This window comes from Arachis ipaensis, chromosome B02, assembly GCF_000816755.2.
Source record: "Arachis ipaensis cultivar K30076 chromosome B02, Araip1.1, whole genome shotgun sequence".
NCBI lineage: Eukaryota > Viridiplantae > Streptophyta > Magnoliopsida > Fabales > Fabaceae > Arachis > Arachis ipaensis.
In genome coordinates, this window is record NC_029786.2 from 107776242 (window position 1) to 107791709 (window position 15468).

The following is a 15468-nucleotide window of genomic DNA, read 5'->3' on the forward strand; positions in this document are numbered from 1 at the left end:
AAACACAGTTACATAAATTTTTTAATTTATCAAACACAAATTTCAACAAATTTTACCAAACCAAAATACTCTTTATATATAACCAATTTGGGTTGGTCGAGTGGTCAGCTCACTCGTCCGCTTAAGCAAGTGTTGGGGGGTTCGAATCCCGCCTTGTGCATGCAGCAATTCATTGGCCAGCGACAGATCCTTAAATGGAGCTCCGATCCACGACGGATCAGTCCTTAACCTGTCGAGTTGGGAGATACCGTAGGCAACAAAAAAAAAAAACTCTTTATATATCTTTCCCGAATCTCCTTACATGCATATGTGTTTCAATTTCTCTTTAGTTTGCACTCATACATTCCCTCAAAGAAGCAATGAAGCAACAACACATTGTCTTGTTTTTCTTTGTTGTCTTTGTTTCCTCTTTCTTAGCTTCTGCTCGTCTCCATTTGGATTCAAAACAAGGTAGACAGCTAACTATATTATAACATATTATATATTTACATTTGTTCATCAATTGATGATTGTTTTAAGGGTAAAATATATATATTTTTGTTCCTAATACTTGCGAATTTTTTTAAATATCTCTAATATTTAATTCTATTCAATTCTATCTTTAACGCTTTCGATTCATTCGATTTTATTCCTAGTATTTTTTTATTTGTCTTAAACTATACCTGAAAGTTTTGAATTTTGTCCCTAACATTTTATATAAAATTAACATCTAGAGATAATTTTGATAAAAATAAAAAACGTTAGAAATAAAATTAAATATAACTAAACAAAAAATATACTTTATCTTTATTTTAATTTGTATGGTATTTCTCCTTTGAAATTTATTTTAATTTCTCTGTGGTTGCATGGATCAACTTGATATAAAGATGCAAAGGTGGTGAATGTGGTTGAAAACGGTGTTGTTCAGTCACACACTGAATCAAAAGATGATTATATCCATAAAGTAAGTATATCTCTATTATTTATCAATATTCTTGTTCTTAATCATATATTCTCTTTTGGTTTAATTTCAATTTGTTTTAATAACTAATCTAGAAGCATATTACAATTATACCCAAATAATAGACAAATTTAATTAGTTGAGTTAGTTTTTGATAATAGAATCTAAATACTAATAATAAAACTCAAACATAATAAACATAAGGGTAAAGTATATTTTCTATCCCTAAAGTTTGATAAAAGTTTAAAAAATATCCCTAAATTTTATTTTGTTTCAATTTTGTCCTAAAAATTTTCGATTTGCATCAAATATACTCCTGATGGCTAATTTTTCAAACAATTTGAGATCGATTCAACATCAATTTCATAAGAACAACCCCTCAACACAAGCAAATCAAGCATAATTTTCATGCATTATTGTTAGATTGATCTTAAATTTTTTGAAAATTTAGCCGTCGAAAGTATATTTGATACAAATCGAAAACTTTTGAGACAAAATTAAAACAAAATAAAACTTAGAGATATTTTTAAAATTTTTGTGAAACTTCAAAAACAATAAATATACTTTACCCTAAACATAATATATTAACTTTATGAATATTTTGATTATTTAATTTATAATTTTTTGTCCTTAATTTTTTCGATTCCATACAGTTATCAGAATCTGAGAAGCGGTTGATGGAAGAAGCACATTTGGATTATATCTACACCCAACCCCACCCTCCACCACATGCGAAATAAATCAAATTGGAAATGCTTAATTTTTTTTTTTTTATCAAGAACATGAGACCCTGTAATGTGAATGTAATAAAGTTGAGAAATGAAAATAAATTTGGGCACTTCTATTGTTAAAGTTGTGCTTTGACCGTAGTTGCCTAAAGAAAATGAGGAATTATTATTGATCGTCACAATTAGAAAATATTTGGATTATTACGACTGTTTAATTTATTGTTGTGTTTAATATATATAATGCTTTAATATTTTAAATTAGATGTGATGTCTTTTAATTTGGTATTTTTTCAAAACTTTTATTTAACATATTCATATGAGAAGTTAATAATCTATTGTCTTATGAATTTTAATACTTAATTATAAGTACTCTTTTTTAGTACGTTATAATTTTTAACTATTATTATTATTTATGGTTAATTTTTTGTTTAATTTATTTTATTTAATGGGATAAATAAATTCTATTATAAAAATATAATAATAAATATAATACACAAAAATTATAACTATAAAAATATATAATGTTAAATAAAAAAATTAATAAAAAATATGGTTATTAAAATTGACCGCATTATTATCACTTTTTAAATTAATATAGATAAAAATTGACAGTAATATTGTCAATTTTTAATTTAAAATAGACAAAAAATGAAAAATAGATGATGACGTTGTCGAAAATTTAATAATTAAATCAATAGCTAATTTTTGAATTTTAATAAATTAAATATCGACAGAAGTATCGTCAATTTTGGATAATATTATCGACAAACTAAGTGTTGTTTTTATTAAATATGTAATAATCTTAAACCTATATTATCGATATAGTAATCATCGATTTTATTGAAAGCTTATCGACAATCCAACAAGTCGTCGATTTTATTAGATTTTTGAACAATCAATAACACATTTAAAAGCGACTGTTAATACCATCGATTCTGTCGTCGATTTTTAATATTATTGACAGCAAAACTATCGATTTCACCATCGATTTTAAAGCGTTTCTTGTAATGATTGTCTAATAGATAATATCTCTAATCAATTATATTTTTACACTAATAAAATTGGTTATAGATAAATTAAAATATTTAATTGATTATATTTCTACGTCAAAAATAGCGTTGATTTGGTATAGTTTATTAGAGAATTACTTGTAGTTTTTAAAAATATCAATATCTCACGTTGTATTTAGTGGTGGCTGATTTGTTGGTCCCAACTATCTTTGGGACTAACGTTAGTCTCTTAGTATGGCTTTTAATTTAAATTGTTAGATTATTTTATTATTATATCTAACCGTGTAGATTAAATACAAATATATATTTTTATTTTTATTAAATGCTTCCTAATATTTAACGTTTTTACAAATGATTCCCTTCCTCTTTCTTTTATTATTTTTTTGCAGATAGAGTCTCTTCTTCTTCTTCACTACCACGATGAAAACTGGCACCAGCAGCAACTGCTAGGTCTGATTCGAGACTACCCATGAACGCATGCAACTATCAGAGTCTGGATCGAGACTATTTCGCACCTCTGTCCACCCCGCCTCTAAAATTTGTGTTCTTCTCTTCTTTATAGTCATCGACTTCGTGTGGTGTTCTTCGAGGAGAAGGTCTTTTTCATGGAAGCTGCCACACATACATACACAGAGACACATACTTCACACTTGAGACAAAAAATCAGAAAAAAAAAACAAAAAAAATCTTTGCGGAAGATTATGGCCTCAAAGGAGACCCAAGACTTCTAGCCATTTCTCAAGCCATCAGAGTCGTTCCTCAGGTTTCCATTTTTTCTTTTTTTTTTTCATTTCAACGTTTTTTTCCTTATTCATCAACAGATCTATAGCTGTGACTGTTTAGTTTCATAATATTTTTATGTTTAGAAGTCTGAAATTAATGGCATTCTACACAGAAGATCAATGAAAAGACATGTATGAGACCAACTAATAGAATAAATCTAGCCATGGAACAAGAAAGTTCAATAAATAATCTTCCATTATTCTTTCCCAAATTTATTTGTTGAAACTTATGGTTGAGCAGGACATAACTAAACTTTGTTAATTAGAGGGAGTGAGTGAAGAATTGTTGATGAATATTTTTTTAATAGCTAATTGGTGTTAAAAATATATTCATGAGAATACTCGTAGCTCTTTAAAAAAAAGTTACTTAATTTATGCAAAACCACACTAAAACTAAATTTACGAGTTTAATGCGAAATGACTCACACTTAACTATCTGCTGTAGATTTATGTCCCAATTAAGGAAGAAGGTGACCACTGGTATCTTATGGTCATTAGCTTATTGGATGAAAAATTATATCAGTTTAATTCTAATCTAAATGATGATCAAGTTGAGCCAAGACAAGAAATTATGAAATCATTGGTAAGATGTCCATAACCCATTTTTTTATACACAGACTATATGTAAAATAATACATGAATCTTAGCAGACTAGTCATAAACAAAATTTTCAGGATGATAACTTTTGAGTATTACCTAAAAGGTGACATTCCTGAAAAAAAAATCATGAATTTTGATGTGAAAAAGTTTAGGGGTGCCAAATGTCCTCAAAGCCACACATGATTGCAGTGTATCTTTTATTTACATGAATTATATCTTTAATTAAAGTGATCTTTTATTGATACTAAACTAGTTAATATTGTCACTGAACTTTTAGTCGCTATTCTGGTGTCTGGTTTTTCAATGGTTGTCTACGACAGAGAAGTTTAATCTCAAGGTGTCGGCATTGTAAGTTCCAAAGATATATTGATTAATTATATACATGCTGCCATATTTTTTAACTAATTAATTCATATTTGCAGTTAAATGAGCAACATATTCGTACATCTGTTGTGATAGATCTTTTGTTGGAGATGTTCAATAACCACAAATACGAGTTTCAGAAGAAGAGTAATGATTTCTAGGCTAGGCTTTAGAGTGAATAGCATGGAGATCAACATTTTTGCATATTTAGTTATTATTTGAAAAATTTGTTATAATCTTCAATTATAAATGAGATTAGTGATATTTCTAATTTATTTGTTGAATTATTATTTTATAAAAAAAAAAGTTTGTATGATCTAAAAATTTTGGTAGAGAGATCAATAATATTTTTCTATCTTTATATTTGTGTATTAATTTGGTTATTGGTGTGAGTAAATAATTGTAACTTTGTGCTCACCTATTATCATCTAAATAGTCTGTGCCAAGGATTATTATTATGATCATAGATATATAGGAATATATTCATCATGTTCTTTGCCATTTCAAATTGAAAATGATTAGTTAGAGATTCATACATGATTTTTTATCATTTCCAGCATTTTCAGACACTTGTGTCTCAACAAACACATAACCACACCATCATAATACCCTCATGCCATAATTAGGAAGCCTTTCATGCATCATGCACATATTCCTCTGATCCTATTTTATATTGGTATGAAATACACACTCTTTATTTGTGAACAAAACTTTGAAAGCAAATCATTAAATAGCAAACTAAATTCTACAACATGATGCTCAGAAATCTATTCACCAAATTTTATTCACCAAAACAAATTCAAAATTCCATTCACTAAGTTCTATTAAATTACCAAATTCATCATGAAAATTCATATACAAAGTTCTATTACCTAAGTTTTATTCAATTAACACATAATAAAAATTCATATAATATTACAATGAGAACTCTTCAATAAGTTCCATGTCAACACTCGCATCAGAACCTCTGTCCAAAACTCTTGTTCTTCATAATTTTTTTCAATATCAGATGCCCAAAATCCTTGCAAACAAAATATTGATGAATCTTCCCTCTTATTAATAAAAATTATATAATTAACATGTTGTGGTATACAAATTATTATACAAAATATTACTATTTCTCCATCTCAAAAGGGTTTCTATTTATGCCATGAGAAGTTGAACAGCTCGCATTAGTCTGCTGAATGTCCTTTGTCAATGGACAAGATTTTTTATTGTGCTCTTCCATGCGACAAATACCACATCGTTGTAGTTTTCTCAGCAATACTCTATCTTCTATTTTATCATCTACTTCAAGATCTTACTCAACAATTTTATTTGTAACTGTAAAAATGTAAAACAAATAGTATTCTAATAAATCAAAGTGCAGAGACCACTAACATGAAAATAATAGCACTGTTATAGTTCTATATTTTTTTAAAATTTATTAAATTCTAAAATAAGTAAAATAGAAGAAAGCGTTGAAACCGTAGAAAACAATATTCTTTATGCTATCAAACCCAATATCGATTAAAAAAATAAAATGAAGAAGAAACATTAATGTCCAAACAAGAAATATCGACAACTATATGCAAGAAACAGATTTAAATCTATGAAAAAATGAACAGAGAACCATTAATGTGGAAGGAAGAAGAAATTATGTGATAAAATACAATATTCATACATTAGAGAGGATTTATTGGTAGTCGCACTTTTCTTGTGCCACCATCTGAACTGCCATTGCTGCCTCAATAAAATCTGCGTGCTCCATATGAACCCTAAGAAATTTCAGATTTCTGTTGTTTTGTTATTTAAAAAATTAATTATTTTATTTAATATTTAAATTAGTCATTAATATGATTTTAAATGACACAATAAAGAGGTAGGGATATAATAGTAAATGATCAATATTGAGTTATTCTTGTAATAAAGAAAAGATACAGTATTGATATTGCAATAATAGACTAAGGGTGTTTTTGTAAAAAAAAAAATTTAATTGTGTTAGACAAAGATCATGAAGGACCAACGTAAATGCCACCGTATTTAGTTAATTAAAAAAATTACATGCTTGTGTTTTTACGTTTTAAAATTCTTATATTGATTAGATTCAAACTAATTAATTCTTTCTAAAATTAAATTTCTTTATTGACAACAATATAATTTTATTTTTAATTATATCTCGTTATTAATTAACTCTTCTCATTTTATACAAAATATGCATATCTGTTGAAATTAATATTTATCCATAAAGTTTTAATCTATTAATTGATTTTACTATTTCATATTCAAATTTCTATATTCATTTATAGATAACTTATATGTTATATCTCCAAATTTCGTTAGCAATTTTTCTATCAAACTCTACCCGTTATAGAGAGATAAGATCTCACTATTGATTCTTTTCATATTTTGCAATCAATATTTTTCTTAAATAATATATTGCAAATGAATCTTAGACCTCATTACTGATTCTTTCCAGATTTCATAATTTATATACTTTCCTTAAAAAAAATATCCTTGAAAAAACTTGCACTAGCCAGCTTGTGTTTCCTTAGTATGTTATATATTTACATTTGTTTTTTCGTCTCCTTTGAAGTTTATTTTAATTTCTTTGAGCTTGCTTGGAACATCTTGATATACAAAGATAGTGAGTCATTGAAAGATCTCTTGTTCAGTCACACACTGAATCAAAAGATCGATGATGATATCCACAAAGTAAGCATATATATATTATTTATCCGGTAATATTAGGGGGGAAAATTCATATGAAGCAACATTCCATTGATTTGTCGTGTCTCTATGTCAGGACGCATGTGTTTCAACCATGTCTTAATAAAAAGTAAAAAATTATTCTTCAAACACGTTTGGACACACTTAAATACCATTACGTATCAGCGTGTCCAGTCTTATTCTTAATATTTATTATTAAAATAAGTTTAAAAATAATATATATTATTAATTATTAAAACAAAATATATTTTAAATACTTTATATAATTAAAAAAATATTAAAAATAATTAAAAAACTAATTTATATTTTAATATCAATAAAATACTAAATTATTATTACAATTTATCTAAAAAATATTTTATATTTTTTATATATACCGTATCTTCGTGTCTTATAAGAATTTTAAATTCGTGTGTCTACGTGTCTCGTGTCCGTATCCATACATCATAAATAAAAACTTACCTAAATAAATACTAAATAAGGCAAATTATATGTGATTTTAGCTCATGATTTTTTTGTTATCAAACATTTCCGTTATTTATCAATATTCTTATCACTTATTCTCTTAATCAAGAAGCAGTTTCAAGATTGATCACAAAAGGCCAAACACAACACAATCATATTGCACTGGTTTCATACTTTCATGACAATTTTGGTTGTCTTAACAATTTTTCATTTGATTTGTGTTTAACGTCCCTAATTTTTTGCAATTTCATGCAGCTAACAGCATCGGAGATGAGGAAGATGGAAGCAGCACATTTGGATTATATTTACAGCTAGAACATGAGACATTATTCATGAGAATGTGATAAAGCTGAGAAATGATTTCACTAATAATCTAGATTATTGCTTTAAAAGGTTATTAATACGGTTTATTGTTGTGTTTAATATATACACAACAATACTTATCAAAGAATTATTTATACCAAATTTTACCAAAATCAAACATCAATGAACATGTAATTAACTCTTGTTTATTTAATAAATGATTTTGGATTGAATTAAAGTTTTCTAGAAATATCTGTAACATATAAACTACGGTTACTATTTTATAAAAAATTACAGAACATAAAATTTTTAATCAGTACAATATTTATTTAAATTAATACTGGTATAATTAATTTTTTTTTTCATATTCCAAGTTAACAATATATTATGTTATAGAATTTAAATACCCGAATGAAAATGCCAAACTCTTTATCAGTGAATAACCATAAAACTCTTAAACAGAGAGCGCCCTGGCTAAAGAGCAATAAAGTGCATAATGGTCTAAACTGCATAACTTTAACACACAATCAATATAACATCCAAAATAGGAAAGTTCTATCTTATTTTCCTTCTTTTTTTTAATTATTTTTATCAACAAATACAAGTAAACAAAAAAAAAAAAATAATAACCCAAGTTACATAACATGATCCATGATAACTGAAACTGGAATTCAAGTACCAAGAGTCTTCCATTCCACTGTAAATATTTGATAATGATAATGGAGAACGCCAGATTTGACATTAATGTTAGTCTTGGTGCTTTGGCCCTCATATTATGACCACATGCTGTTATATGCAAAATGCACAAATACCAATTCTTCATGGTAAAATAAAGGAACACAACCACACAATGGGCAAGTGGAGCTAGCTGCAAATACTATCTCTGCATTTATGTACCTTTTTCAACACTAAATTCCTTTTCTTCTTCTTGAGTACAAGAAAAACAAATATAAATACTAACAAAAAACAAAAAGCAAGAATGCATGCAAAATTGGTCTGAGAGCTCAAGAAACCAATTTGAGTAATATATAAGCATTGAAATAGTATCAAGATTCAGTAAATGCAAAGTAAACCTGTGTTCCCCAACTTTTTGATGCAGCAAAGCTTTGAAGTTCTAACTCGCATTAATCTTGTTCCTGAAAAGCATTATAGGTTTAGAACAATTACCAGCAATGGAATAAGTAAATTTAAAGCAAGTGAATAAGAAGGAAGCTAAACAATGAAAATGGAAGCAAAGAAATACTTCAGACTTGTTTGGTTTGGTTTTCATTTTTAGTATATTCTATTTTCAAAATTGAGATTAAAAAAGTGAAAACAAAAAATATAATTTTATTATCTTTATCTCCTTTTTTTCTTCAAAGAATTCTGAAAATAGAAACCCAACCAAAACAGAAAATCAAAACACAGGACTCTTCTACTTTTAACTTGAGAACGAGAGGCTCTACACCCATAATTTAAATTATCCTGGTAATAACAGGATGATGCGATTTCTAATGCTAATCCTCCAACCCAATATAACGTACCCTCTCCAGATAGACAGAAACTGGTAGCTCTGGATATCAAACTAGAAAGACACCACTTTGTCACTTAAATCAGATGATAATAAATCTTACCATCTTGACGAAACTGGATATAGAGTTTCCTGAGAAGCACCTTGCATGAATAATGGGACCCCTTGTAGTACTAGCATTTCTATTTCCCAACTCACTATCTGAGTTAGTCATGTCAACGGCCCCTTTGAACATCCACTCACCACTTTCTTGACAGTAGAAATCTTCAAATACCTCACCACACAACACACACAAGCATTGGCTTTCATCTGCTTGAACCATCGAGTCCTCTTGAGTGCTTCTTGTTTCCTTGCTGTATGTATCAACAGATCCGGAAAACTCAGACGTGGATGAAGATTCACCCTTGCTAACAATGCAATCAATTGACTTCGGATACCATCCTCTTGATGCCCTAATTAGATCATTTTTCCCCCTTGTGGCATGCCACTCCAAGTGTCTATTAAACTGCTCTTGGAATTTAAGCCTACGGCCACAAATGTCACAATGATGAGGGAGATCATCAAATAATCCTTTAATGACAGGTGGATGCACTTCTCGGATTACATCAGGCTTAAACTCAAAGCCAATGAGGTTTCTGATCTCTGTGCTGGTCGTTTCAGATAAGGATGTTGGGGATTTTGCAGTATCATTTACATCATCTGTGGCAGAAGGTAATGGAACAGCTGCAGAACCAGACACTGAAGCAACAGGCAAAGAGCTACTGGTGGTAATGCTGTCTCTTTCATCTTCCAACTGAGCTGGGAACTCAGATGTCACCTTAGTTTGTGATTCTTTTTCTGCAGATATCAAACCCTTCGCAACTAAAGAGCTTAGAAGGTTTGCAATCGGATTTGAGGTATTACTGCTGGCACTTGTTGTCTGAGCAGAGGCAACACTGACATCAGAGGAAGCCGGTGGTAGAGTTGATGCCCTTGTCAATTGCCCAGCCTTTCTTTCAGGTACTTTTGGCAAAGCAGATAAACTATTATTTGAAGGACCTAATGAAGATGGCGCTGAAATTGCAGACACCAAGGAACTTAATGTGGCAGGGGAAGGCCCAGCTGAGCGGGCAGGCCGAACACCTAATTGAGACGGAAGATTCCTTGAATCCAGACGACTTGCATTGGACATGCTGGATAATGTTCCACCGTTTAGAGCAGCAGCTTCCACACTACCTGTGGTTGACTGTTCAAGAGTCTCTTTGGCTAGCGCAACTCTAGACAGGGGAGGAGGTTTCTTGGTAACTTCATTGTGAGACAGGTGAAGCTGCTGCTGATGCCTTGACTGAAAAGGAGTCGCCGAAGAAAATGAACCTGGCAAATCCTTTTGATGTGGTCTTCGCAAGTTACCAACCTGAAGATTAGGATGAATGGTACGTGAAAAATCTTTTACATCGACCCCGCATACTCTTTTTTTTAATAAAAAAGGAATTTTAAGGGATTGGGGATGGTCTTGGTAGGCAAATTTCAAATTTGATGGTGCTGCACACTTACTGGTGGTGGTGAAGATTGTTGTCGCAAGGGTGACTGCCCAGAAGGGGATTCAACTCCAATCGAGTGAAGTTGTTGTTGTCCCACAATTCCTGGCAGTCCTGTTGTTGCATTTGGCAAGAAAGACCGATTCCCCATCCTGACAGCAGAATTTGTATTGGCTGGCAGACCACTAAGAGTGGACATAAATCCTTCCGAGTGACCTGGCTTTTGATTCAACTCTTCAAGTGAGTGCTGCTCCTGCAGTTGCCACGGTACTGATGGATGACGCTGAAATGAGGAAAATCGTTTCTTTTCATTGCCTAGAGTGGCCAATTCTCTATCAAGATTTGCCCCATAGGGGTTTCTTATTTGGACTGGATCTTCAACTTCCTGTGCATGGTAAAAGAAATTAAAAAAAAAATATAGTAGTACAGAATAAGTATATAAATTAGGAGTATTTTATCAATTGTTGTATCTGTGAGCTATTAGGATTCCATTATCAAAAACTCAGAAGATAGGGGAGAAGTCATTTCTATTGCACTTCCAGGATAACTTATTCAAATATCATAAGGAACTTCATTCATATTTTTAGTGTTGTCTTAGTTACCTATACTAGTATATAATTTATGTCAAGGAATTCAGCCTCTCATAGAGTTCACTCTAAAAAATTAATTTTAATATTGTTCCTTAATCCTAGTTCTGTTCTACATCAGTACTCAAGTGACCAAATTTTAGCAAGCTTACAAAATTCTCATCATCTGCTGGCCAAGAATCTTTGCTCAAGTTGTTAGAGACATTTGGTGCACCAAGACCGGTCGATCTAGAATTCATCTCATCCCATATGTACTCCTCTTCCTCAGAATTTTTCCAGCTACGTGACATCACACTGCTCCGAATGCTATTTATGTTTTGTGTTGGCTGATTATATTTTGGTGCTTCAGTATTTGAAAAACTATGCTTCTCACTGAAACCATTTCTTTGGCCAGATATGGTTCCCGGAACTCCACCTGCTTTAAACCAACTTTTGTCACCAGCTCTGACCATACCTGAGCCCAAATTCCGTGAAAGATCAGAACCATATTCATTGCCCCCACAGGTTACACCAACACTCTTTTCCAAAACAGAATCATTAAATGCATCTCTTGGGGTACTAACACTAGGATCCAACCATGGTCGTGCAACACCCAAAGTTCTATCCGGCCTCTCGGGGTCCTCATTGGAGTTCGCACATGCTCCAGTAATTTCATCAACTCCTTTAATCTTCAAGAAAAGAAGCAGCACATGATAAATTATTTAAGAAATAAATAAAAGCAGTCCATATTTCATGATTAATAAGACCAAAGGAGCTGGAAGTAGTTCATGGGAAAAGTCCACAAGAATATTATGTTGTGTCCCAATAACAAACAAACACAATTGAAAATTGATATTTGACAGCCTATACAAACATGCATGGAATGACTTCACCATTCCAACACTATTAAGGATAAATTTTGAGGTCAACATTTCACTTACCCTGCTGGACTGCTGAAGACGTTGCCTCTCTAAATACTTGGGATTCACATGGATGCCATGAGGAGGACGTGGGGACTGTGAATTGCTCCTGATGGTAGCAGATGAGGCAGCTGAACCATTTACTGGTGGAGTAAAGCCGAGTTCCTTCTCAATAGCCTGAAGGGTCTGAGGAGGAATGTATCCTTCCCAAGTTCCAAAAAGATGTCTCATACTTTGATGGATAGCAGGTTCAACCTGTCTGTATGCCTTGCAGAATACCTAAAATGTGAAGGAAGCATGTAAAATACCAGAAAGATCTCTTTGTTAAAAATAAGTGAAAATTAGGAAAATATCTCACAAAAAAAAAAATGCAATGGGGGTGAACTGTCATAAAAGTCAAGTTCTTTATTTACAATGTGAATACAAGAACTTTGCAGATAGCATTATCAATGGAACTACTGAAAGTGAAATACTTGAAGCAAAAATTACATAACCTAAAAATATGAAAAATTCTTGCACACCGTAGTGATACATGGATAAGAATATTCAAAGAATAATTATCTAACCTCGGGTAGTTTGGCAGCAAAGTACTTTGTATAATCCCGCCCAATGTTCTTAACAATACTGTCTAAGAGATAAAGAGATGGCAGCTTTTGATCATTGGGAACCTGCAAGGTAATGAACCAAGTTATAAGAAAACTGCCAAAAATAATCTCGTGTCTTTTCAAAATGCCACCCCATTATTTGGTTCTATTTGCCTGTAGCAGCCAAGTTCTCATACTAGAGAGGCAAATAAAACAATTAAAACATACCCTAAAAACAATCCAAACACTAAACTTATAGCAATAATATAGTCAAACAAATAAAACATGGATAGACAGCATAATAAAGTAAAAAGACACCCTGTAGTAAACTTGGAAAACTCAAGAAGCATAAATGTTATTTTTCCAACATGATATGTTAAACTCCCTGATCCAAACTGCATGGACTAACTCAAACGTGAAATGATTTGATTACATTGTCCCTATACAACTTGGATATACAAATTCAATCTAAAAAATAGCCCAAAAGGAATCTACAAAAACAGTATTTCCCCTACAGACATTGTACACAATCTCCTCAAGCCTGAGATGTAAGCTGAAATAATGTTTTGCCTTCTGGTCTATGAAACAGAACTACCCTTCACAATAGGTGTGCCAATATACTGTGTGCTTTGACTTGAAATAATGCTTGAAATTGAAAACACTGGACAGATAATTTTCTAGTCTTGAATAATCCCCTCTGTATAACTAAGTCCAGAAATTACCAGAACTGAGGTGCTCTATAAGAATAATGATGCTGCTTATTAGTCACATATAAGTTCATTACAATATCATAAGATTGCCAAATATACAAAACTGCCTCATTCTCATGCAGAGAGTAGAACAATACTCTTTCTTTCCTTCTACTTTTAATTAGAAAACTACATATACTTTTCCCTTCCTGGTTTTTTGTTTAGTTAGGGTGAAATTACACCTCACATGCAAATCCAGAGCCAAAATGCCTGAGTGGACAATGAATGAAGTTGAATGAATCATTGCTTAAATTAAGTCATTTCTCTTCACTTGGAAATTGCAGATCATCCAATGTTCATCATAGAACTTCAACGAGGGGTAAAGTACCAACCAAAACTCATATTACAAGAAAAATAAATAAAATAAAATAGTTTAAAAAAAAAACTATAATCACTGTCTCCTGTACCATTATTGCCAATTTGGCACACAAGCATTAACCATAACAAACATGAACACAAGAAGGGGGGAAAATTGGGGTCCATTTTTATTTCAATTCTCTTACAACATTTCAATTCAATTCAGCAATTGGCTACACAACCAAAGAAAAAATCAATTTTGAACACAGATTTTAACAGCTGCACAGTTTAAAACTGGATTCACCTCTAGAATGTTAGCACAAATAGTGGCGGCAATCGCCTTCGCAGCCGATTGATTCTCGCCTGCAATTATAGTCAAATTGTTAATGATCATTTTCGAATTGAAAGTGAGCTCAGCAAGAGCTGTCTTGTACTGATTCACAAGCTCATGGTGCTGCGGCAGCGGCTGCGGCTGGTAACCGCCACCGCCTCGGCCGGATTCACTGCTTTCTGCGTCCCTGTCGTTTGCTCTGAACCTCGTTGACGACATCGTTGTAATCCCTGAAGCCAATTGTCGCTGAGGAAACGGTCTCTGATTCGGGTCTTCCATCAATCGAGGCTTCTTAGGCCCTGGCTCTCTCGATCTATCGAAAGGTCTACGTGAACTCTCCATGCTCATTCAAATCGAAATTTAGAAAGAGAAAATAAGAAAAACCCTAACCCTAAAGCAACCTAATTTACATTCAATTGCATTAAGAATAAAAATTAGAAGAGGAAACTATGTTACAACATGAGAATTTGCATGAATAGTATTACAGCTGAAACTGAAACCTGAGTTGTATTATTATATGAAATATGAATCAAGGAATTAAAAGAAATACAATATTGAAAAGAAAAAAAAAACCTAATTTTTATATTGTACAGTAAACCCTAGCCCCAATTTTCCGTGTGAAGAAGGAAAAAAAGAGGGTTGAAGTGTGTTGAATTAGAGAGAGAGAGTAAGAAGAAGAAGAAGAAGAAGAAGAAGAAGAAGAAAGGTATGGGGAGAAAAAGATCGAAAGTGTTGGAAGCAGAGACAGTGAAGCTCGCTCCTCTTCTTCAGAGTTCGGAAACAGAGAAGCTATTTGAGATTTCACGGAGGCATTTTATATATTCATGATTTCACAAGGAAAATAATAGAGCTAGATATTTTATATTTTTATTTTTAATAATTAATAATCATTTTATTTATTAAAATAAGATTTTTTATATGTTTTTATAATAAACGAATAATTTTAATTAATAATATATAAATATATATTTATGTTTATATTAAATTGATTAAAAATTATATATAAATATAAAAATACACATAAAATAAGATTATTAACAATTAAAACCACATTTATATTATAGTAACTATATTAATATGATATCATAGTTATG

The 15468-nt window shown here is 31.2% G+C and overlaps 1 protein-coding gene and 2 long non-coding RNA genes across 4 annotated transcripts; 1 reads left to right on the forward strand and 2 right to left on the reverse strand.

Moving 5' to 3' along the window:
- Window positions 335-1695, forward strand: LOC110269123. Its single transcript, XR_002358224.1, has 3 exons — window positions 335-450; window positions 867-943; window positions 1594-1695. It is a non-coding gene; the product is annotated as an uncharacterized LOC110269123 (long non-coding RNA).
- Window positions 3877-4631, reverse strand: LOC110269124. Its single transcript, XR_002358225.1, has 3 exons — window positions 4546-4631; window positions 4169-4172; window positions 3877-3887 (listed from the first exon to the last, which is right to left on the reverse strand). It is a non-coding gene; the product is annotated as an uncharacterized LOC110269124 (long non-coding RNA).
- Window positions 8541-15201, reverse strand: LOC107626412. 2 transcript variants are annotated; one of them, XM_021116718.1, is made up of 8 exons: window positions 14478-15201; window positions 14348-14406; window positions 12980-13081; window positions 12435-12692; window positions 11667-12182; window positions 10944-11312; window positions 9514-10803; window positions 8541-9036 (listed from the first exon to the last, which is right to left on the reverse strand). In XM_021116718.1, the coding sequence occupies exons 4-8, from the start codon at window positions 12642-12644 to the stop codon at window positions 9025-9027; spliced, it is 2397 nt and encodes a 798-aa protein (XP_020972377.1). In that variant the 5' UTR covers window positions 12645-12692; window positions 12980-13081; window positions 14348-14406; window positions 14478-15201; the 3' UTR covers window positions 8541-9024. The 2 variants fall into 2 exon arrangements, with proteins under 2 accessions (XP_020972377.1, XP_016184773.1); XM_016329287.2 differs by having other exon boundaries at window positions 14348-15201.